This window comes from Dendropsophus ebraccatus, chromosome 13 (genome assembly GCF_027789765.1).
Source record: "Dendropsophus ebraccatus isolate aDenEbr1 chromosome 13, aDenEbr1.pat, whole genome shotgun sequence".
NCBI classification, from domain to species: domain Eukaryota; kingdom Metazoa; phylum Chordata; class Amphibia; order Anura; family Hylidae; genus Dendropsophus; species Dendropsophus ebraccatus.
In genome coordinates, this window is record NC_091466.1 from 2262238 (window position 1) to 2286609 (window position 24372).

At 49.0% G+C, this 24372-nt stretch overlaps 1 protein-coding gene and 1 pseudogene across 1 annotated transcript; both read right to left on the minus strand.

Moving 5' to 3' along the window:
- Positions 1-654: 654 nt before the first annotated feature.
- On the minus strand, positions 655-13681 carry LOC138771218 (protein ENTREP3-like). Its single transcript, XM_069950778.1, has 11 exons — positions 13655-13681; positions 11392-11502; positions 11187-11312; positions 7900-8007; positions 7647-7807; positions 7407-7506; positions 7243-7327; positions 5906-6457; positions 2045-2113; positions 1585-1826; positions 655-1168 (listed from the first exon to the last, which is right to left on the minus strand). Exons 2-11 carry the CDS (start codon positions 11464-11466, stop codon positions 995-997), a joined length of 1692 nt encoding a protein of 563 aa, XP_069806879.1. The 5' UTR covers positions 11467-11502; positions 13655-13681; the 3' UTR covers positions 655-994.
- Positions 13682-17598: 3917 nt separating this feature from the next.
- Positions 17599-24372, minus strand: part of LOC138771343 (secretory carrier-associated membrane protein 3-like) — a 7232-nt pseudogene continuing 458 nt past the window's right edge.

Genomic DNA, 24372 nt, shown 5'->3' on the forward strand with positions numbered 1-24372 from the left:
AGGGGGAGCAATGGGGGAGCAGAGGGGTCGGGAAGGGGGAGCAGTGGGGGAGCAGAGGGGTCGGGAAGGGGGAGCAGTGGGGGAGCAGAGGGGTCGGGGTGGGGGAGCAGTGGGGTCGGGAAGGGGGAGCAGAGGGGTCGGGAAGGTGGAGCAGTGGGGGAGCAGAGGGGTCGGGAAGGCGGAGCAGTGGGGGAGCAGAGGGGTCGGGAAGGCGGAGCAAAGGGGTCGGGAAGGCTGAGCAGTGGGGGAGCAGAGGGGTCGGGAAGGCGGAGCAGTGGGGGAGCAGAGGGGTCGGGAAGGCAGAGCAGTGGGGGAGCAGAGGGGTCGGGAAGGCGGAGCAGAGGGGTCGGGAAGGCGGAGCAGTGGGGGAGCAGAGGGGTCGGGAAGGGGGAGCAGTGAGGAAGCAGAGGGGTCAGTCTCTATACCCCGCTACACTCAGCGCGAAACTGGCCTAGCTTTGCTTACCTCACAACACGAATGCTGCCAGACCAGACGCTTAGGTGCATGAAGTGAATTGGTGATGGGCAAACAAACTATGGAAAGTGTATGGGCCTTATTGTACAGCCCCCCCGCCCAGACCTTCCACCCTCCACCCAGTCCCTCATATCCCACCACAGACACACCACCATTGATTCTTTAGATGGATTTAGTGAAAATATGACACTTCCACACAATCTTATTCTTCACTGGCGTTGATAATAATACGGAATGCCTCTGGGCCCAGAACAGCTTGATGTTAGCCCTTAAAATACAGAAAGTGCGGACTCTGAGCACAGCAAGAAATTAACATGCAAAGCAAATGGTGTGAGGACCTGGAACCAACGACTGGGGCTCCGGATCCTCCACACAAGTTCCACAACCAGCATGACACCCGCAGGCTTGTGCTGTAAGGTCACTTCTTGTGCTTTGTTTCGTCTTTGTCTGCAGGTTGCATGGTGGCCTCCACCCATTGCTCTCCATGGTGGGTGACAGAGTATCTGGGGGCCCAGTCCCATTACTCAGGACTCTCTTTATATGTCCCGTTCATGCTGTGACAACCGTCCTTCCCTCGGCGACTTGTAGACAGAAGGCGACGTAGAGAAGAGGCGGCACTGAGGTCCCCACAGCTCTGCATGGGCGTCCCAACCTGATGTCTCTCACGGTCAAAGGAAAGAGGACTTTTCGGGGCCTGTAAATTAACAAAATAGCATGAAGTGTTATACATGGGACAGAACAAAGCAACACACAGTAGTAATATTTATTTGTATAGCGGCAACAGATTTTGTAGCGTTTTTTTTTTTTTTATCTATTTATCACAATACTAAGGTTTTATACGCCATGAAAGGTTATATGCCATGAAAGAGCTCGACCCTCGTGTACACGTACAAACACTGTGTAGCATGGTGAACGTTTTATAGACAATATAAGAGCTGGAGAGACATAAGTGCCGGTGATCAAAAGAACCAGAATGTTTAGGGTGAAATAACGTTAATGGTGTTCAAGGATTTTTTTTTTTTTCCAGGAACATGTCCACCATTATGTCCATAGTCCGAATAGGGGGCAAGGAATCCTCATGGTAACCAGAGCCTTCGTACCCCACATTACCGGCTTCGAGTTGTCTCCTCCATCTCTGAGACTCCGCCGAGATCTGTTGAGGAATCTGGCCACCAGGACCCTGGTGTTACGTCCTCCCTTCAGGTCTCCCAGGGACAGGGCTCCACTTCTGGAAAGTCGTTGAACAGTTTTTCGGGTGAAATGGGTCCGGCTCTTTCCATCTGAATTTGCACGAAGAAGTTTTGGCGAGCCGGGTGGGTGCAGTCTGTGGAAGGGGGAGCCTTCATAGAGTCCTGCAAGAGAACAATCAGAAGTCACACAATGCACCAACATCAAGTCTTTTCTAATATGGTGGATGTTGGGACGTGACCCGGCATTGTGAACAGCAGACAAGCCTGTTGATGGAGCATTACGGGAGAGATGGAACCATCATCTGCCACCATCTCGGCTCTGTGTTGTCCAGCAGCGTGCTCTATACAAGTATGTGGTATTAAGCCCCCCTTCCCCTGACCTGTATCCACAGATGACATGGAGACACTGTCCTCCTCTAGGACCTTGGTGTAATCAGGGACCCCAAAATCTGAGAATTAAAATATGAACAAACGGGTTATAATGTGACATTGTCCTGATGGCGTCACATTAGAATACAGTGTGTGTGTGTGGGGGGGGGTGTATGTGTGTGTGTATATATGTGTATATTACAGTGGTACCTTGGTTTAAGAACGTTTTGGTTTAAGAGCTGTTTTTCAAAATTGTGACTTGGAGTAAAAGCATTGCTTTGGTGTAAGAGCTCCCTGTACTGGGTGGGAGGGGAGTGGGGGAGGGGCGGGGTCTACAGCCTTGTACTCTGACCTAGGAAGTCTCCCTCACCTTCCAAATCATAGCAGATCCACTTCAGGCTGGGGCTTACATCAGGGGACAGGACTGTGGGGGGGGGGGTAATCTCTCCATAGCTGTAACCCCTCTCTCCCCGGACAGAGAGTGCTGCATGTATGTGCCCACATCTGCCCTGCTCATTCCTTCCTGCTCCCTGCAGTCTCTGTCAGTCCTTGTGTTTCCCATCCTCTCCATTACTGTACAGTAACTTATATATCACATATCCAGCTGCTGTGTTATCAGGGTTATACAGTTACTATACATGATATACCACATGCTGCTATACTGTACAGTAACTTATATATCACATATCCAGCTGCTGTGTAATCAGGGTTATACAGTTACTATACATTATACACCACATGCTGCTATACTGTACAGTAACATATATCACATATCCAGCTGCTGCAGTGTTATCAGGGTTATACAGCTACTATACATTATATACCACATGCTGATTGCTATACTGTACAGTAACTTATATATCACATATCCATCTGCTGTGTTATCAGGGTTATATAGTTACTATACATTATATACCACATGCAGCTATACTGTACAGTAATTTATATATCACATATCCTGCTGCTGTGTTATCAGGGTTATACAGTTACTATACATTATATACCACATGCTGCTATACTGTACAGTAACTTATATATCACATATTCAGCTGCTGCTGTGTTATCAGGGTTATACAGTTACTATACATTATACACCACATGCTGCTATACTGTACAGTAACTTATATATCACATATCCAGCTGCTGCAGTGTTATCAGGGTTATATAGTTACTATACATTATATACCACATGCTGCTATACTGTACAGTAACTTATATATCACATATCCAGCTGCAGTGTTATCAGGGTTATACAGTTACTATACATTATATACCACATGCTGCTATATTGTACAGTAACTTATATATCACATATCCAGCTGCAGTGTTATCAGGGTTATACAGTTACTATACATTATATACCACATGCTGCTATACTGTACAGTAACTTATATATCACATATCCAGCTGCAGTGTTATCAGGGTTATACAGTTACTATACATTATACACCACATGCTGCTATACTGTACAGTAACTTATATATCACATATCCAGCTGCAGTGTTATCAGGGTTATACAGTTACTATACATTATACACCACATGCTGCTATACTGTACAGTAACTTATATATCACATATCCAGCTGCTGTGTTATCAGGGTTATACAGTTACTATACATTATACACCACATGCTGCTATACTGTACAGTAACTTATATATCACATATCCAGCTGCTGTGTTATCAGGGTTATACAGTTACTATACATTATATACCACATGCTGCTATACTGTACAGTAACTTATATATCACATATCCAGCTGCTGTGTTATCAGGGTTATACAGTTACTATACATTATATACCACACTCTGCTATACTGTACAGTAACTTATATATCACATATCCAGCTGCTGTGTTATCAGGGTTATACAGTTACTATACATTATACACCACATGCTGCTATACTGTACAGTAACTTATATATCACATATCCAGCTGCTGTGTTATCAGGGTTATACAGTTACTATACATTATACACCACATGCTGCTATACTGTACAGTAACTTATATATCACATATCCAGCTGCAGTGTTATCAGGGGTATACAGTTACTATACATTATATACCACATGCTGCTATACTGTACAGTAACTTATATATCACATATCCAGCTGCTGTGTTATCAGGGTTATACAGTTACTATACATTATACACCACATGCTGCTATACTGTACAGTAACTTATATATCACATATCCAGCTGCTGTGTTATCAGGGTTATACAGTTACTATACATTATATACCACATGCTGCTATACTGTACAGTAACTTATATATCACATATCCAGCTGCTGTGTTATCAGGGTTATACAGTTACTATACATTATACACCACATGCTGCTATACTGTACAGTAACTTATATATCACATATCCAGCTGCTGCTGTGTTATCAGGGTTATACAGTTACTATACATTATACACCACATGCTGCTATACTGTACAGTAACTTATATATCACATATCCAGCTGCAGTGTTATCAGGGTTATACAGTTACTATACATTATACACCACATGCTGCTATACTGTACAGTAACTTATATATCACATATCCAGCTGCTTTGTTATCAGGGTTATACAGTTACTATACATTATATACCACATGCTGCTATACTGTACAGTAACTTATATATCACATATCCAGCTGCTGTGTTATCAGGGTTATACAGTTACTATACATTATATACCACATGCTGCTATACTGTACAGTAACCTATATATCACATATCCAGCTGCTGCTGTGTTATCAGGGTTATACAGTTACTATACATTATATACCACATGCTGCTATACTGTACAGTAACTTATATATCACATATCCAGCTGCTTTGTTATCAGGGTTATACAGTAACTATACATTATATACCACATGCTGCTATACTGTACAGTAACTTATATATCACATATCCAGCTGCTGTGTTATCGGGGTTATACAATTACTATACATTATATACCACATGCTGCTATACTGTACAGTAACTTATATATCACATATCCAGCTGCTGTGTTATCAGGGTTATACAGTTACTATACATTATACACCACATGCTGATTGCTATACTGTACAGTAACTTATATATCACATATCCAGCTGCTGTGTTATCAGGGTTATACAGTTACTATACATTATACACCACATGCTGCTATACTGCACAGTAACTTATATATCACATATCCAGCTGCTGTGTTATCAGGGTTATACAGTTACTATACATTATATACCACATGCTGCTATACTGTACAGTAACTTATATATCACATATCCAGCTGCTGTGTTATCAGGGTTATACAGTTACTATACATTATATACCACATGCTGCTATACTGTACAGTAACTTATATATCACATATCCAGCTGCTATGTTATCAGGGTTATACAGTTACTATACATTATATACCACATGCTGCTATACTGTACAGTAACTTATATATCACATATCCAGCTGCTGTGTTATCAGGGTTATACAGTTACTATACATTATACACCACATGCTAATTGCCATACTGTACAGTAACTTATAATATCACAGATTCAGCTGCTTCTCATTGTTTTATTAGTTTTACATGTTATTCAGAATAATAAATTATTATATTTCGGGCGTGGAACCAATTGTCTGCATTTCAATGATTTCTTATAGGAAAATTTGCTTTGGTGTAAGAGTGGATTTGGATTACAAGCGCCGTCCTGGAACAAATTATGCTCGTAATCCAAGGCACCACTGTGTGTATATGTATGTGTATATATATATATATATATATATATATATATATATATATATATATATATATATATATATATCTGTTATCTTATCCAGTCAGCGTATTATGTGTTACCTGCAGACATAAAGATACAAGAATGGAGACTGCGGCTCACCTGTACTGAGCAATGTGGAGGAGATTCCTGGGTCACTGTGTGAGCGGATGACAAGGCGTGGAGTGACCACTATGGACAAGACCTTAGGGCGGGTGTTCTCGCTGTACCTGCGGTGGGGACAGTCTGGAGTCTGGCACGGAGAGCTGTGATGGAGAGAACACCCTGACCCTCTGTTTACTTCTCTCTCAGCTGGAACCTTCCCTTTTACACGTAATTCTGGGAAACAAGGACCAACTGTGCACCCAATAGTCTCCAGCCTGTTACAGCTCCGTGTGGCACCACTGGAGACATGTGAAGGGGTCTCCGGGCAATCACTAGCGGTAGAACAGGAGAAAGAGCGCCCCCCTTTAGCACGAGGAGTTGCTACTTCTTCAAAAGGGCCCTGCAGACTGATAGTCGGGCTCTGCTGGTGGTGTCCACACTGCCCGCAGTCAGCGCTCAGGCAGTAGTCCGCTCGGCTACGTTTGATGAAACGATACTGGACATAACCCACAGATCCGGGGGAGCCCTGCATCTCCAGCAAGATGGAGTCTTCAGAGGGGCTGCTGTCCTCTGCAACAAAGAGAGATTGTGTTCAGGTGGAGAGAAGTGCCACACCTGAGGCTTTATCTCAGGGAAGGTTCCGATTGGGCTCTGTACACGTATCAATGTAGCTGCTCTCTTATTTCCACAAAAAGGAGCCAACTGTGATAATGGTGAGCAAAGAATCACCGCAAACCCCAAAGAAACAGAGACGCCAAGGACTGGAGTCATTCACTAAGAAAGGCTTTACCTTCTATAGCTCACCATGTAGTCGCTATCCTTACCATCACTGCTTGCCTATCTCTGACAACTCTCCATCCCCACCATCACTGCTCACCTATCTCTGACAACTCTCCATCCCCACCATCACTGCTCACCAATCTCTGCTAATTCCCCATCCTGCACCATCTCTGCCAACTCCCCATCCCGCCTATGGCTACTCACCTATTTCTGCCAACTCCCCATCCTATCCATGACCACTGACCTATCTCTGCCAACTCTCCATCCCCACCATCACTGCTCACCTATCTCTGCCAACTCTCCATCCCCACCATCGCTGCTTACCAATCTCTCCCAACTCCCCATCCCCACAATGGCTGTCAATAAATCTCTGCCAACTAACCATTACCGCTATGGCTGCTTATCTATCTCTGCCAACTTTCCATCCCAATAACAGCTGTCCATATACCTCTACCAACTCCCCATCCCCGTCATGGCTGCTCATCTATCTCGGCCAACTCTCCATCCTAACAATGCCTGGCTATATATCTCTACTAACTTCCGAGCCATGGCTGCTCGCCTATCTGACAACTCACCATTACCAGTATGGCCTGTGGAGTCTATTCTGTCAGATACGCTGGGACATGAGACTTCATTCGCTTGGGCGTCATATAATGTAGCCTAAAGAGAGGAGACAATTAAGAAGCCTAATATCCATGTAACATGCATGGGCCCCAATAACCTGCGTCATGCTCCTTACCTGGCTGTCCTCTCTGATCCCCATTACACTCTCATATGATGGTGGGAAGTCGACAGGGTAGAGAGGGATGGGGCTGTCCATGGATCCATTATATGTGATACTGTGGAAAGGAACATAAACACTAATAATGATCATCATCAGTAAAGATGAGCAGATTTTCCCTAATCAATTTGGAGTTGATTCAGTCAAACTAGAAGTGTATTTGGATTTGGCTCCTGGCAGCGGCTAGGGCTGTTGTACCTCTGTGCGTCTGTCTCTGAGCTGCAGGTGTATTCTGGTGGATAATATGGAGGTGGAGGAACAGGGGGCACAAACTCCTCACACTCGATCATGCGATGCAGAATGGCGTCTTGGGGCGAGAAGCACTCCAGGTTGACTGAGGTGGATCTCTGGGGGGCCAACTGGGAGCAGAAAGAGTCATATGTGACTTCCCTGATGAGACCAACACCTGGGACAGACATTTGTGTTTCTGCACACACTGTACAGAACTTACGACATGGGAGACATCCAATGAGAAAATCTGAATGCAGCAGATGACAGCGGACAAGGTGCAGATGATGGTGGAAAAGATGGTGAGGCCACAGACACTGAACAACAGGTCCTAGGACACACAAAGACTGGTGAGTAAGAAGAGAACATACCACCACCCATGGCAGCAGATGACTTTCCCGCAGCAACAATACCAAGATAGCTAGATGGTAGAACCCAAGAGGGGTCCAAAAGAAGGAAGACAAAGCATGAAGACTGTATTAGAAAAACAAGAAATCTGTATTGTCAGACTAAAAAAAACATTGGTCAAAGCAACTACACAGTGTTCACCATGTCTGCACTACCTGGACTACTGCAACCTTTACCATGGACTCCTGGGTCACATGTGGTCACGATGTCTTCTTTACCTGGACTACTGCAACCTTTACCATGGACTCCTGGGTCACATATGTTCATGATGTCTCCACTACCTGGACTACTGCAACCTTTACCATGGACTCCTGGGTCACATGTGGTCACCATGTCTCCACTACCTAGACTACAGCAACCTTTACCATGGACTCCTGGGTCACATGTGGTCACCATGTCTCCACTACCTGGACTACAGCAACCTTTACCATGGACTCCTGGGTCACATGTGGTCATGATGTCTCCACTACCTGGACTACTGCAACCTTTACCATGGACTCCTGGGTCACATGTGGTCACGATGTCTTCTTTACCTGGACTACTGCAACCTTTACCATGGACTACTGGGTCACATGTGGTCACGATGTCTTCTTTACCTGGACTACTGCAACCTTTACCATGGACTCCTGGGTCACATGTGTTCATGATGTCTCCACTACCTGGACTACTGCAACCTTAACCATGGACTCCTGGGTCACATGTGGTCACCATGTCTCCACTACCTGGACTACTGCAACCTTTACCATGGACTCCTGGGTCACATGTGGTCACGATGTCTTCTTTACCTGGACTACTGCAACCTTTACCATGGACTCCTGGGTCACATGTGGTCACGATGTCTTCTTTACCTGGACTACTGCAACCTTTACCATGGACTCCTGGGTCACATGTGTTCATGATGTCTCCACTAACTGGACTACTGCAACCTTAACCATGGACTCCTGGGTCACATGTGGTCACCATGTCTCCACTACCTGGACTAGTGCAACCTTTACCATGGACTCCTGGGTCACATGTGGTCACGATGTCTTCTTTACCTGGACTACTGCAACCTTTACCATGGACTCCTGGGTCACATGTGGTCATGATGTCTCCACTACCTGGACTACTGCAACCTTTACCATGGACTCCTGGGTCACATGTGGTCACCATGTCTCCACTACCTGGACTACTGCAACCTTTACCATGGACTCCTGGGTCACATGTGGTCACGATGTCTTCTTTACCTGGACTACTGCAACCTTTACCATGGACTCCTGGGTCACATGTGGTCACAATGTCTTCTTTACCTGGACTACTGCAACCTTTACCATGGACTCCTGGGTCACATGTGGTCACGATGTCTACTTTACCTGGACTACTGCAACCTTTACCATGGACTCCTGGGTCACATGTGGTCATGATGTCTCCACTACCTGGACTACTGCAACCTTTACCATGGACTCCTGGGTCACATGTGGTCACCATGTCTCCACTAACTGGACTACTGCAACCTTTACCATGGACTCCTGGGTCACATGTGGTCACGATGTCTCCACTACCTGGACTACTGCAACCTTTACCATGGACTCCTGGGTCACATGTGGTCACGATGTCTCCACTACCTGGACTACTGCAACCTTTACCATGGACTCCTGGGTCACATGTGGTCACCATGTCTCCACTAACTGGACTACTGCAACCTTTACCATGGACTCCTGGGTCACATGTGGTCATGATGTCTCCACTACCTGGACTACTGCAACCTTTACCATGGACTCCTGGGTCACATGTGGTCACGATGTCTCCACTACCTGGACTACTGCAACCTTTACCATGGACTCCTGGGTCACATGTGGTCACAATGTCTTCTTTACCTGGACTACTGCAACCTTTACCATGGACTCCTGGGTCACATGTGGTCACAATGTCTTCTTTACCTGGACTACTGCAACCTTTACCATGGACTCCTGGGTCACATGTGGTCACGATGTCTTCTTTACCTGGACTACTGCAACCTTTACCATGGACTCCTGGGTCACATGTGGTCATGATGTCTCCACTACCTGGACTACTGCAACCTTTACCATGGACTCCTGGGTCACATGTGGTCACGATGTCTTCTTTACCTGGACTACTGCAACCTTTACCATGGACTCCTGGGTCACATGTGGTCATGATGTCTCCACTACCTGGACTACTGCAACCTTTACCATGGACTCCTGGTCACATGTGGTCACATGTCTCCACTACCTGGACTACTGCAACCTTTACCATGGACTCCTGGGTCACATGTGGTCACCATGTCTCCACTAATGGACTACTGCAACCTTTACCATGGACCCTGGGTCACATGTGGTCATGCATGTCCCCACTACCTGGACTACTGACAACATTTACCATGGACTCCTGGGTCACATGTGTTCATGATGTCTCCACTACCTGGACTACTGCAACCTTTACCATGGACTCCTGGGTCCACATGTGGTCACGATGTCTTCTTTACCTGGACTACTGCAACCTTTACCATGGACTCCTGGGTCACATGTGGTCATGATGTCTCCACTACCCTGGACTCCTGCAACCTTTACCATGGACTCCTGTGGTCACATGTGGTCACGATGTCTTCTTTACCTGGACTACTGCAACCTTTACCATGGACTCCTGGGTCACATGTGGTCATGATGTCTCCACTACCTGGACTACTGCAACCTTTACCATGGACTCCTGGGTCACATGTGGTCACCATGTCTCCACTACCTGGACTACTGCAACCTTTACCATGGACTCCTGGGTCACATGTGGTCACCATGTCTCCACTAACTGGACTACTGCAACCTTTACCATGGACTCCTGGGTCACATGTGGTCATGATGTCTCCACTACCTGGACTACTGCAACCTTTACCATGGACTCCTGGGTCACATGTGGTCACGATGTCTTCTTTACCTGGACTACTGCAACCTTTACCATGGACTCCTGGGTCACATGTGGTCATGATGTCTCCACTACCTGGAGTACGGCAACCTTTACCAATGGACATCTACCATGCATGCAGCCCTAAGAACACATGCAGCCTCATTCCCTAAACTCATTACATCGGACCAGTGAGGACTCACTTACCTTTAGGGCAACACGGATACTGTCACACTGATGATTGGGGTACAGGGTGAGTTTCTCCAGTTCTCTGCAGTCCGGCAATGCTTCCTGCTGGCTGACTGGGTGGCAGCAAATACACCAGTTGTTTTCCTGATGAGAGTGCAGGAAATAAGAGTCTCCTCCAAGGATTTCAGCTATGAGAGATAACATAAACAGAACGTGAACTCACCTTCTTACACGAGTTGAAGGACTTGACCAGCTGCCCATTCTGGCAGGAGAGGATGGAGCCAGCAAGGCTGAGCATTACACTCAGGGCGCTGACCAGTGTGAAGGCCGTGACCTGGAAGAAGGATTCAGCATCAGTTTCACCCACTTCACTGTTCCCTGTACACATCTCCTGGTCCCAACCTGTCACTATACTCCAATCTGTGACTTTTTGTCCACCAGTCTACTTGTTGCACTTTCTTAAGAAAAAATTGTACACCGTTTTCCACATTTAATTCGCTCTATCCTATCATGCAAGCCAATTCCTCATACGGAGTCATTAACTAAGTCTGGTAATATTAGTGAGACAATTTCCCACCCATGCGGCTGTGGCGCAACCTCCGCTGCAGTCTCCCCTCCATACTTACCACCAGCGTGATCGGCTTTTTCCATGAGATGCAGCCAATAAGGCCTGAAACAGCCAACTGGGCAGCAAGAAGAGAAAGAGAAGACGGGCAAAAGGACACGACAGGGAACGGATGTGGTAAAATGGATGAGTGCCATGACCACAGCGAGGTGACGGGGTACAAGCCACAGGGAAAAGGAACACACAACAGGTGAGGACGGGTATGATGGAATCCACGGGGGTAATGAATGGTCAGTGTTCGAAGGGAAGGTGAAACAAAAAAAGAAGGAAATGGGACATGAGATTTCATGGATTTTCTTTTTTGCAATTCTTCATATATTACAGGGTCATTCACAAGTCTCCATACATTGGGAACACCGTCCCTTTCTCCTATGTTGTCTTAGTGCAAAGTAAAGAAAAGATCTAAAACATGAACCTGGTACAGGTCTCCATGACTGGGCCCATCCAATGACAGCCATGCAGGTGCTGTGAGGAAAGCGACTAGATGTAAGGAGACTTCTGAACAGACCCTATAGGTCAATATAACAGAATAATACAGTCACATAGTCACCTACCAGTGGTCAATTCGGCCTCCACCATACCCATAAGGCCAATGTGTCATAACCCTGTTGAATCTAAAAGGTGGCCATACACCTTATACAAACACCAGCCGAACCCACTAGTAGAGTCTCTCCATTCCTCGAACTGTTTGGCCGACAGCTGTTAGCAGAAGATGTTAAGGTGCCCATATACTTTAGACCAGTGCTTCTCAATTCCAGTCTTCATAGCCACCAAGTGTTTTAAAGGATTTTCTTAGTATTTCACAGGTGAAATAATTATACTCTGGTATTATCACAGGTGTTCTTTGTATGGAATATCCTCCAAACATGACCTGTTGGTGAGCATTGAGGACTTGAATTGAGAAGCACTGGAATAGACAAACATCAGCCAATCACACTGGTGGGGTTTCCCTACTCACCCCGTATTGTTTGTCCAACAATGATTACCAGCAAATGTTTAAGGGTCCATATATTTAGCAAACTTCAGCTGAACCCACTGTTGGGATCTCTCCACTCCCCCCATAGTGTTTCGGCTGACAGCACTTACAGGTGTGTAGGCACTGTAACATCTACTAATCAATCCAACCGACTCTCTGGACCCATCCAATCCTTCCGTCATGCTCATACACAATATATGATTGATGATTGGAAAACCAGTTGATGAACCATCATTTCACAGGCACAGCCATACACATTTTAGTACATATTGTGCCTGTTTCAAGTCATAATCTATCAATAACCATGGGGATCAAAAAGGAACGCTTTTCTATAACATTGTGGACGATCTTTCCAGAGAAAAACGTTTGTTCATTTGACAACAGGTGAAAATTTCAAACATGGCCAACACCGACTTACTTTTTTAGATGGTGACAGGTCAGCTATTGGACGGCTAACACAGTCATTTCTTAAATTTCTTGGTAAGGTGAGGTGAATGATCGTTGATGTGTTTGGGCACCTATGTGAGCTTAGGGACTATCCTTCCACACGCCACCATCCATTACTTGTCCCAACACCTGGACTGATTCTTCACACACCCATCTCCCATCAGGACTCTACAGCCCAATGGATCTATCCTCACTCTTTAGACATTGCCCCCACTTTCTTTTTCCCCACCAAAACCAACCAAGTCTTTCCTCAATTAATATATTCTTTCGATAGATGCATCAAGACAGGAAAACAAGGACATCTTAGAAGATCAAGCCAGCAAATAACCAAAACAGTAACATTTCATTATTCATAGAGACCCCCAACTGTAGTGACCCCGTAAATATGGCGAGTACACAGCACAGGCAAGGACAACGTATAACCAGAAGAACACTTACAGAGAATCCAGCCCACGATGGACACGAGTGTTTGATTTTGGTATTTGTGGTGATAGAGGCCGTAACCAGACTGAAGGTGACTATCAGGACCCCCAGGATCACCTGCACGAACCCCAGAGCTAGCATGCACATGTGTCCATGCCCGGTGTAGCCCTCAGCTGGGACAGGCTGCGTGATGTCCGTACAGTAAGAGAAAAGCTGGAATCTGTAGGGGAGGGCATCTCTGCACCGGGCTACCACTGGCTGGGGCTCATTGGGAGGACACCCCAGTCTGTTATAACAAGGGCTTCAGGAGCCTGGGCCACTATGCTGCCTAATGTCTGCAATGCACAATCCCCACAGGGTGGGAGAAGGCGAGAAATTAACCCTTAACGTTCAGGAGCACAAACTCATTATACTCATTCCATAGCGCGCTATAGGTGTAAAGGATTCCCCTAGAGAGTTTGAGCATGGTCATCCAAGATCTCAGCACAGGGCCGCCATGCAGATCAGGTCCGAGGAAACAGGAATGGACGGCAAGAGACTTCAAGTCAGGTCAAAACACAAAGCCAGAATATAAGGAACCAGAGGCAGACCTACATTTACTTATTCCAAAATGGGTCCTCTCAGTCTTCTCACATATAGGAACCCGACCGCCATGGCTGGGTAGATGACATTACTTCATTATATGACTCTGCTTAACTCCATGCATCGATGAGAAGACATGCTCATGAGATCCCAGCGCCGGACAGATGCAAGGATGGTTACATTATGGACATAGAGCTGAGCAGACACTGGTGGAATGATGCTCCTCTGAATGATGCTCCACTCTGGAGAATGAAAGATGCAGATGACTGGAGAAATGACAGATGGATAGAGAAGATGCTCAAGATCCAGGACCATAGAGCGATAACCCACGAACATTATGTCAGCCTGACCGCCACTTCACATGCAATACCAGGAGCACCCATGTGTGCTGGGGGATGAGAGGTGGAACAATCAGTAGAGTCCTAATACCAGAGCGGGATGTCTGCAGGCGGCTTCCTGACATCCACAGATGACAGGGAGAGCTGATCCTCCGCACATGAAATATCCCGTCCTCCCTGCAATCTGCTCAGCCTCCCTCCAGCTGCAGCACTGAACAGCTCCCTCCCTCCAGGCTTGCAAGGGAAGCTGGGAAATGTAGTCTGCAGGGGGATGGGGACCTGTGATGTCACCCATTTAAAGGGACAAGGAAACCTTAACCTTTTATTAACCAGACTGTTCTCCTACATCGACTAGCTCTAGGAAAGAAGATGGCGCTGGTGGTTAGAGGACATAGTGCTAGGAAAGAAGATGGTTGCTGGTGGTTAGAGGACATAGTGCTAGGAAAGAAGATGGTGCTGGTGGTGAGAGGACATAGTGCTAGGATAGAAGATGGCGCCAGTAGTTAGAGGACATAATGCTAGGAAAGAAGATGGCGCCGGGGGTTAGAGGACATAGTGCTAGGAAAGAAGATGGTGCTTGGGGTAGTGCTAGGATAGAAGATGGCGCCAGTAGTTAGAGGACATAGTGCTAGGATAGAAGATGGCGCTGAGGGTTAGAGGACATAGTGCTAGGATAGAAGATGGCGCCAGTAGTTAGAGGACATAGTGCTAGGATAGAAGATGGCGCTGAGGGTTAGAGGACATAGTGTTAGGAAAGAAGGATGGCGCTGAGGGTTAGAGGACATAGTGCTAGAAAAGAAGATGGCGCTGGTGGTAGAGGACATAGTGCTAGGATAGAAGATGGCGCCAGTAGTTAGAGGACAATAGTGCTAGGATAGAAGATGGTGCCGGTAGTAAGAGGACATAGTGCTAGGATAGAAGATGGCGCTGGTGGTTAGAGGACATAGTGCTAGGAAAGAAGATGGCGCCAGTAGTTAGAGGACATAGTGCTAGGATAGAAGATGGCGCCAGTAGTTAGAGGACATAGTGCTAGGATAGAAGATGGTGCCGGTAGTAAGAGGACATAGTGCTAGGATAGAAGATGGCGGCTGGTGGTTAGAGGACATAAGTGCTAGAAAAGAAGATGGCGCCGGTAGTAAGAGGACATAGTGCTAGGAAAGAAGATGGCGCCAGTAGTTAGAGGACATAGTGCTAGGATAGAAGATGGCGCTGGTGGTTAGAGGACATAGTGCTAGAAAAGAAGATGGCGCCGGTAGTAAGAGGACATAGTGCTAGGAAAGAAGGATGGCACTGGTGGTTAGAGGACATAGTGCTAGGAAAGAAGGATGGCGCCAGTAGTTAGAGGACATAGTGCTAGGATAGAAGATGGCGCCGGGGGTTAGAGGACATAATGCTAGGATAGAAGATGGCGCTGGTGTGTGAGAGGACATAGTGCTAGGATAGAAGATGGCGCCAGTGTTAGAGGACATAGTGCTAGGATAGAAGATGGCGCTGAGGGTTAGAGGACATAGTGCTAGGATAGAAGATGGCGCTGGTGGTTAGAGGACATAGTGCTAGGATAGAAGATGGCGCTGAGGGTTAGAGGACATAGTGCTAGGAAAGAAGATGGCGCTGAGGGTTAGAGGACATAGTGCTAGGATAGAAGATGGCGCTGGTGGTGAGAGGACATAGTGCTAGGATAGAAGATGGCGCTGAGGGTTAGAGGACATAGTGCTAGGAAAGAAGATGGCGCCGGGGGTTAGAGGACATAGTGCTAGGATAGAAGATGGCGCTGAGGGTTAGAGGACATAGTGCTAGGATAGAAGATGGCGCTGGTGGTTAGAGGACATAGTGCTAGGATAGAAGATGGCGCTGAGGGTTAGAGGACATAGTGCTAGGAAAGAAGATGGCGCTGAGGGTTAGAGGACTATGTGCTAGGATAGAAGATGGCGCTGGTGGTGAGAGGACATAGTGGCTAGGATAGAAGAGTGGCGGCTGAGGTGAGGTTAGAGGGACATAGTGCTAGGAAAGAAGATGGCGCTGAGGGTTAGAGGACATAGTGCTAGGATAGAAGATGGCACTGGTAGTAGAGGACATAGTGCTAGGATAGAAGACTGGCGCCGGTAGTAAGAGGACATAGTGCTAGGATAGAGAAGATGGCGCTGGTGGTGAGAGGACATAGTGCTAGGATAGAGATGGCGCTGAGGGTTAGAGGACATAGTGCTAGGATAGAAGATGGCGCCAGTAGTTAGAGGACATAGTGCTAGGATAGAAGATGGCGCTGAGGGTTAGAGGACATAGTGCTAGGATAGAAGATGGCGCTGAGGGTTAGAGGACATAGTGCTAGGATAGAAGATGGCGCTGGTGGTTAGAGGACATAGTGCTAGGATAGAAGATGGCGCTGAGGGTTAGAGGACATAGTGCTAGGATAGAAGATGGCGCCAGTAGTTAGAGGACATAGTGCTAGGATAGAAGATGGCGCTGAGGGTTAGAGGACATAGTTCTAGGATAGAAGATGGCGCTGAGGTTAGAGGACATAGTGCTAGGATAGAAGATGGCGCTGAGGGTTAGAGGACATAGTGCTAGGATAGAAGATGGCGCTGAGGGTTAGAGGGGTTACAGTTATATGTAACAAAGACTTGAAGTTCTAGGCTCAAGAGCTGACACTCAACCTGCTCACTGGTGCTGGATCTATACAAAACCCATCAGAAATGTGAGGGCTATTAGCGCTGTGCTCCCCTCCCCCGGTCCCTGTGGAGCGGCTCTCTAATGGAACCCTTTTATCTGGATCCTGTAGGTCTGCTCGGGTTTCAGTCAGCAGAAAGGAAATGAACGTCAAACTCATCTTTTATTAATGCCTCATATTCCTGAGCAGCTACTGCGCCAAGCAGCGCTACCGCCTCCTCCTCCCCCGCTCTGCAGATCATCAAGGACTGTGCCAGGAGACGCACCATACCGTCAACACACCGGGCACGACCCGCTCACTGCGCTCCAGCCCCAGCATGGATGGAAGGAAGACAAGAGACACCACACAGACTTAATAAAATGGTTTAATTTGGCATCAGCTGGTCACCAGATCCCACCCGCCGCTGGGATCGGTCTAACACTACATGCATAACCCCTTTAACAGAACATACATGTAAACGTGAGGCATGCATCCCCCCCGACATCACAGGTACACCCGGCATTAACTGAAGAGGGCCCTCCACAGGCAGAGAAGGGTTAATCCTGAGTGGGACAGTGTTAGGGCCTGCTAGCTGGGTTAGCCCCACTCACCGACAATGGAAAAGGCTATGACAACCCCAGCCGTGGCCTGATGCAGATGTGTTTCACACTCGCACACTCCCCCCGTGTCCACTCACACAGCTCTGACAACATTGTGTTAATAGGGACACACAAGCATTAATGATGAGCGGCAGGCAGGCTGCCACCGAGCGTCAGCCCAATGTCTGTCAGCTCTGGATCAAGCTGCCACAATACAGTCCGACAGCGCAGGGATGCTGAGGATAGATGGCGCTCCCGTCACCTTCCATCTTAAGGCTTGAATGCGTTTTGTGCAGCTCCGGCCGCTACGTTGGTCGCTGCGGTGCGCACGGCGGGATTGGAAAACACGCCAGCGGCAAAACTCCTCCTGTGCCTTCTGGAAGCTGGCCCCGGTGCGGCGGTAGATGGAGTGGATCTGAGGGAGATAAAACCGAGAAACTGAGGACGATGATTGCTAATAAACCGGAGGTCTGTGCTGACAGTGTAGGAGTATATGGGAGGGGAGTACATGTAGATATACAGACCCCCCCCCCCCCCATCACTGACAGTGTAGGAGTACATGTAGATATACAGCCCCCCATCACTGACAGTGTAGGGGTATATGGGAGGGAGTACATGTAGATATACCAGCCCCCCCATCACTGACAGTGTAGGAGTATATGGGAGGGAGTACATGTAGATATACAGCCCCCCCCATCACTGACAGTGTAGGAGTATATGGGAGGGAGTACATGTAGATATACAGCCCCCCCATCACTGACAGTGTAGGAGTATATGGGAGGGAGTACATGTAGATATACAGCCCCCCCATCACTGACAGTGTAGGAGTATATGGGAGGGAGTACATGTAGATATACAGCCCCCCCCCCCCATCACTGACAGTGTAGGAGTACATGTAGATATACAGCCCCCCATCACTGACAGTGTAGGAGTACATGTAGATATACAGCCCCCATCACTGACAGTGTAGGAGTATATGGGAGGGAGTACATGTAGATATACAGACCCCCCCCCCCCATCACTGACAGTGTAGGAGTACATGTATATACAGCCCCCCATCACTGACAGTGTAGGAGTATATGGGAGGGAGTACATGTAGATATACAGCCCCCCATCACTGACAGTGTAGGGGTATATGGGAGGGAAGTACATGTAGATATACAGCCCCCCCATCACTGACAGTGTAGGGGTATATGGGAGGGAGTACATGTAGATATACAGCCCCCCCCCCATCACTGACAGTGTAGGAGTATATGGGAGGGAGTACATGTAGATACTACAGCCCCCCCCCCCATCACTGACAGTGTAGGAGTATATGGGAGGGAGTACATGTAGATATACAGCCCCCCCCCCCATCACTGACAGTGTAGGAGTATATGGAGGGAGTACATGTAAGATATACAGCGCCCCCCCCCCACCCCCCCCATCACTGACAGTGTAGGAGTATATGGGAGGGAGTACATGTAGATATACAGCCCCCCCCCCATCACTGACAGTGTAGGGAGTATATGGAGGGAGTACATGTAGATATACAAGCCCCCCCCCCCCATCACTGACAGTGTAGGAGTATAATGGGAGGGAGTACATGTAGATTAGATATACAGAGCCCCCCCCCCATCACTGACAGTGTAGGAGTATATGGGAGGGAGTACATGTAGATATACAGACCCCCCCATCACTGACAGTGTAGGGGTATATGGGAGGGAGTACATGTAGATATACAGCCCCCCCCATCACTGACAGTGTAGGAGTATATGGGAGGGATTACATGTAGATATACAGCGCCCCCCCCCCCCATCACTGACAGTGTAGGAGGTATGGGAGGGAGTACATGTAGATATACAGCCCCCCCATCACTGACAGTGTAGGAGTACATGTAGATATACAGCCCCCCCCATCACTGACAGTGTAGGGGTATATGGGAGGGAGTACATGTAGATATACAGCCCCCCCCATCACTGACAGTGTAGGAGTATATGGGAGGGAGTACATGTAGATATACAGCCCCCCCCCCCATTACTGACAGTGTAGGAGTATATGGGAGGGAGTACATGTAGATATACAGCCCCCCCCATCACTGACAGTGTAGGAGTATATGGAGGGAGTACATGTAGATATACAGCCCCCCCCCCATCACTGACAGTGTAGGAGTATATGGGAGGGAGTACATGTAGATATACAGAGCCCCCCCCCATCACTGACAGTGTAGGAGTATATGGGAGGGAGTACATGTAGATATACAGACCCCCCCCCCCCCATCACTGACAGTGTAGGAGTATATGGGAGGGAGTACATGTAGATATACAGCCCCCCCCATCACTGACAGTGTAGGAGTATATGGGAGGGAAGTACATGTAGATATACAGCCCCCCCCCCCCATTACTGACAGTGTAGGAGTATATGGGAGGGAGTACATGTAGATATACAGCCCCCCCCCCATCACTGACAGTGTAGGAGTATATGGGAGGGAGTACATGTAGATATACAGCCCCCCCCCATTACTGACAGTGTAGGAGTATATGGGAGGGAGTACATGTAGATATACAGCCCCCCCCCCATCACTGACAGTGTAGGAGTATATGGAGGGAGTACATGTAGATATACAGCCCCCCCCCCCCATCACTGACAGTGTAGGAGTATATGGGAGGGAGTACATGTAGATATACAGCCCCCCCATCACTGACAGTGTAGGAGTATATGGGAGGGAGTACATGTAGATATACAGACCCCCCCCCCATCACTGACAGTGTAGGAGTACATGTAGATATACAAGCCCCCATCACTGACAGTGATGGAGTTACCATGTTAGAATTACAGGCCCCCCCCCTATCACTGACAGTGTAAGAGTATATGGGAGCGGAGTACATGTAGATATACAGACCCCACCCCCCCCCCAATCACTGACAGTGTAGGAGTATAATGGGAGGAGAGTACATGTAGATATACAAGCCCCCCCCCCATCACTGACAGTGTAGGAGTATATGGGAGGGAAGTACATGTAGATATCCAGACCCCCCCCCAATCACTGACAGTTTAGGAGTATATGGGAGGGAGTACATGTAGATATACAGACCCCCCCCCCCATCACTGACAGTGTAGGAGTATATGGAGGGAGTACATGTAGATATACAGGCACCCCCCCCCCATCACTGACAGTGTATGGGTATATGGGAGGAGTACATGTAGATATACAGCCCCCCCCCCATCACTGACAGTGTAGGGGTATATGGGAGGGAGTACATGTAGATATACAGCCCCCCCCATCACTGACAGTGTAGGAGTATATGGGGAGGGAGTACATGTAGATATACAGACCCCCCCCCCCATCACTGACAGTGTAGGAGTATATGGGAGGGAGTACATGTAGATATACAGCCCCCCCCCATCACTGACAGTGTAGGAGTATATGGGAGGGATTACATGTAGATATACAGCCCCCCCCCCATCACTGACAGTGTAGGAGTATATGGGAGGGAGTACATGTAGATATACAGCCCCCCCCCCCCATCATTGACAGTGTATGAGTATATGGGAGGGAGTACATGTAGATATACACCCCCCCCCCCCATCACTGACAGTGTAGGGGTGCAGTCCTGTAGATACACGGCCCCTCTGGCCCGGCTCGGTCCCCCATACTTACCCTCTTCAGCATGATGATGCCCATGGTGGCGGTCGCAGTAAGCAGCAGGGCCACTATGATCATGAAGACAGCAGCCGCGGTGTGACCAATCCTCAGGGTGCCCAGAGCCACGATCCAGCCGCTGCAGAAGACAAGACACAAGGAGGTTAGTCACCCAGCCTGGGGGTCCCTGCTCCCCAAGAGTTATGCCCCCCCCTGCACTGACAAGGGGAGAGGGGACCCAGCCGTTCCGTCAGGTTCTAATGGTCCTTCATGGATCGGGCAGTAGGTGGCAGTAGAGCTCCCAGCGTTCCATCATCTGCACAGGGCATCGCCTGGCCTATAAAGCAATGTGACGGTCCAACCACCATGTGTGTCCGGGGTGTCAATGTGTGCATTGGGGCAACTAACTACCATCTACACGCTTAGAGTTAGTGCATGCGTATTCTGTGTGTGCATGAGGCCAGGCGGACAGATGAGACGGGTGTGGCTGAGCGTGCACGTGTACGAGGTGACTGGTGAGCTACAGCTGTGGCTGAGCGTGCACGTGTACAAGGTGACTGGTGAGCTACAGCTGTGGCTGAGCGTGCACGTGTACGAGGTGACTGGTGAGCTACAGCTGTGGCTGAGAGTGCACATGTACGAGGTGACTGGTGAGCTACAGCTGTGGCTGAGCGTGCACGTGTACGAGGTGACTGGTGAGCTACAGCTGTGGCTGAGCGTGCACGTGTACAAGGTGACTGGTGAGCTACAGCTGTGGCTGAGCGTGCACGTGTACGAGGTGACTGGTGAGCTACAGCTGTGGCTGAGCGTGCATGTGTATGGGGTGACTGGTGAGATACAGGTGTGGCTGAACGTGCACGTGTATGAGGTGATTGGTAAGACGGGTGTGCTGAGCGTGCACGTGTATGGGGTGACTGGTGAGACAGGTGTGGCTGAGCGTGCTTGTGTATGGGGTGACTGGTGAGACAGGTGTGCTGAGCGTGCTTGTGTATGGGGTGACTGGTGAGACGGGTGTGGCTGAGCGTGCACGTGTATGAGGTGACTGGTGAGACGGGTGTGGCTGAGCGTGCTTGTGTATGGGGTGGACTGGTGAGACGGGTGTGGCTGAGCGTGCACGTGTATGAGGTGACTGGTGAGACGGGTGTGGCTGAGCGTGCTTGTGTATGGGGTGACTGGTGAGACGGGTGTGGCCTGAGCGTGCTTGTGTATGAGGTGACTGGTGTGATCGCTTCCTGAGGACTGACTAGGAACCGGCATGAGGTGACTGTACCTGAAGCCCCATCCTGGGATCCCCACTGCCTCCAGCACATACACCGATGTCTTGAACAAAATAGATGAAGAAGAAGACAAAAAAATTGAAGGAACTGTCACTCCTGAGGAGATAAGATGGAGAGAGGTTAGAGACGGCGCACACACATGGTGAGCTCACACACCCGTCACACACCCACACACTGTGAGCTCACACACCCGTCACACACACACACACACACACACACTGTGAGCTCACACACCCGTCACACCACAACACACTGTGAGCTCACACACCCGTCACACACACACACACACACACACACACACACACACCACACACACACTGTGAGCTCACACACCCGTCACACACACACACACACTGTGAGCTCACACACCCGTCACACACAAACACTGTGAGCTCACACACCCGTCACACACACACACACACACTGTGAGCTCCACACACCCGTCACACACAAACACTGTGAGCTCACACACCCGTCACACACAAACACACAAAGGTTATGAGCCCCCACACTCCAGTCACCAAACACCCAGGGTAGAGTCCTGGAGTCTGTGCGGCCTAGGAGGAAACCTGTCTGATGGTTGGCTGACATATTAAATGTAAAGAATAGTTATAAAGTGATTATTGGGGTCACAGGAGGAGGGTGTGCAGCCAGAGGGGGGTGACAGGGGCAGCAGGTGTGGAGGTGCAGGCAGAGGGGCAGCAGGTGTGGAGGGGCAGGCAGAGGGAGCAGCAGGTGTGGAGGGGCAGGCAGAGGGGGCAGCAGGTGTGGAGGGGCAGGCAGAGCTGGCAGCAGGTGTGGAGGGGCAGGCTGGAGGGGCAGGCAGAGGGGGCAGCAGTTGTGGAGGGGCAGGCTGGAGGGGCAGGCAGAGGGGGCAGCAGGTGTGGAGGGGCAGGCAGAGGGGGCAGCAGGTGGAGGGGCAGGCAGAGGGGGCAGCAGGTTGGGGGCGCAGGCTGCCGGCGTGTCGGACGTCTCCTCTTACCTGAAGGCCTTGTAGAGTGGTCGGTACCAGCAGACGAAGGAGCAGGGAGTAAAGATGATGGCCCAGAGGGATGGACATGCCGAAGGTCGAGCCCTCGCTCCCATTCACACAGAACAAGGCCAGGCAGGCCAGGAAGTTGAGCAGCAGAGTGCCGGCACTAACTGGAGACCCAAGAGGGATGAGCGGAGAGGCCGTCGCCCAGACAGGTATGACGCACACCCCCATCTACACTGCACCCAGGCCACGGTAGTACATGATGGACACCGTCTTTCGGAAACTACTGAGGGAGCACGCTGATGTCCTGGTAGAAGCAGGCTCACCGGGCAGAAGGAGGGCATCCCCTGGCGGCCAGTTATTATGTCTCACTAGGATAGAGAGGCGGCAAAGTGAGGAGGAGCCAGACAGGTCAGCCCCCACGGCCGCAAACATCGGAGGGAGCCTCCAAACAACCCCCCTGCCCGGCAACCCGCCAGTCAAACAACCCCCTCCCGGCCAACGGGGGGGGGGCCCCAGCTCCAAAACAACCCCCTCCACGGCAAAACGGCCCCCACAGCTCCAAAAACCCCCCTCCCCGGCAAACGGCCAGCTCCAAACAACCCCCCGCCAGCAACGACCAGCTAAAAAACAACCCCCCTCCCCCACACAAACACATCCTCTGTATAGACACTACAGAGGATGTGTGCAGACTA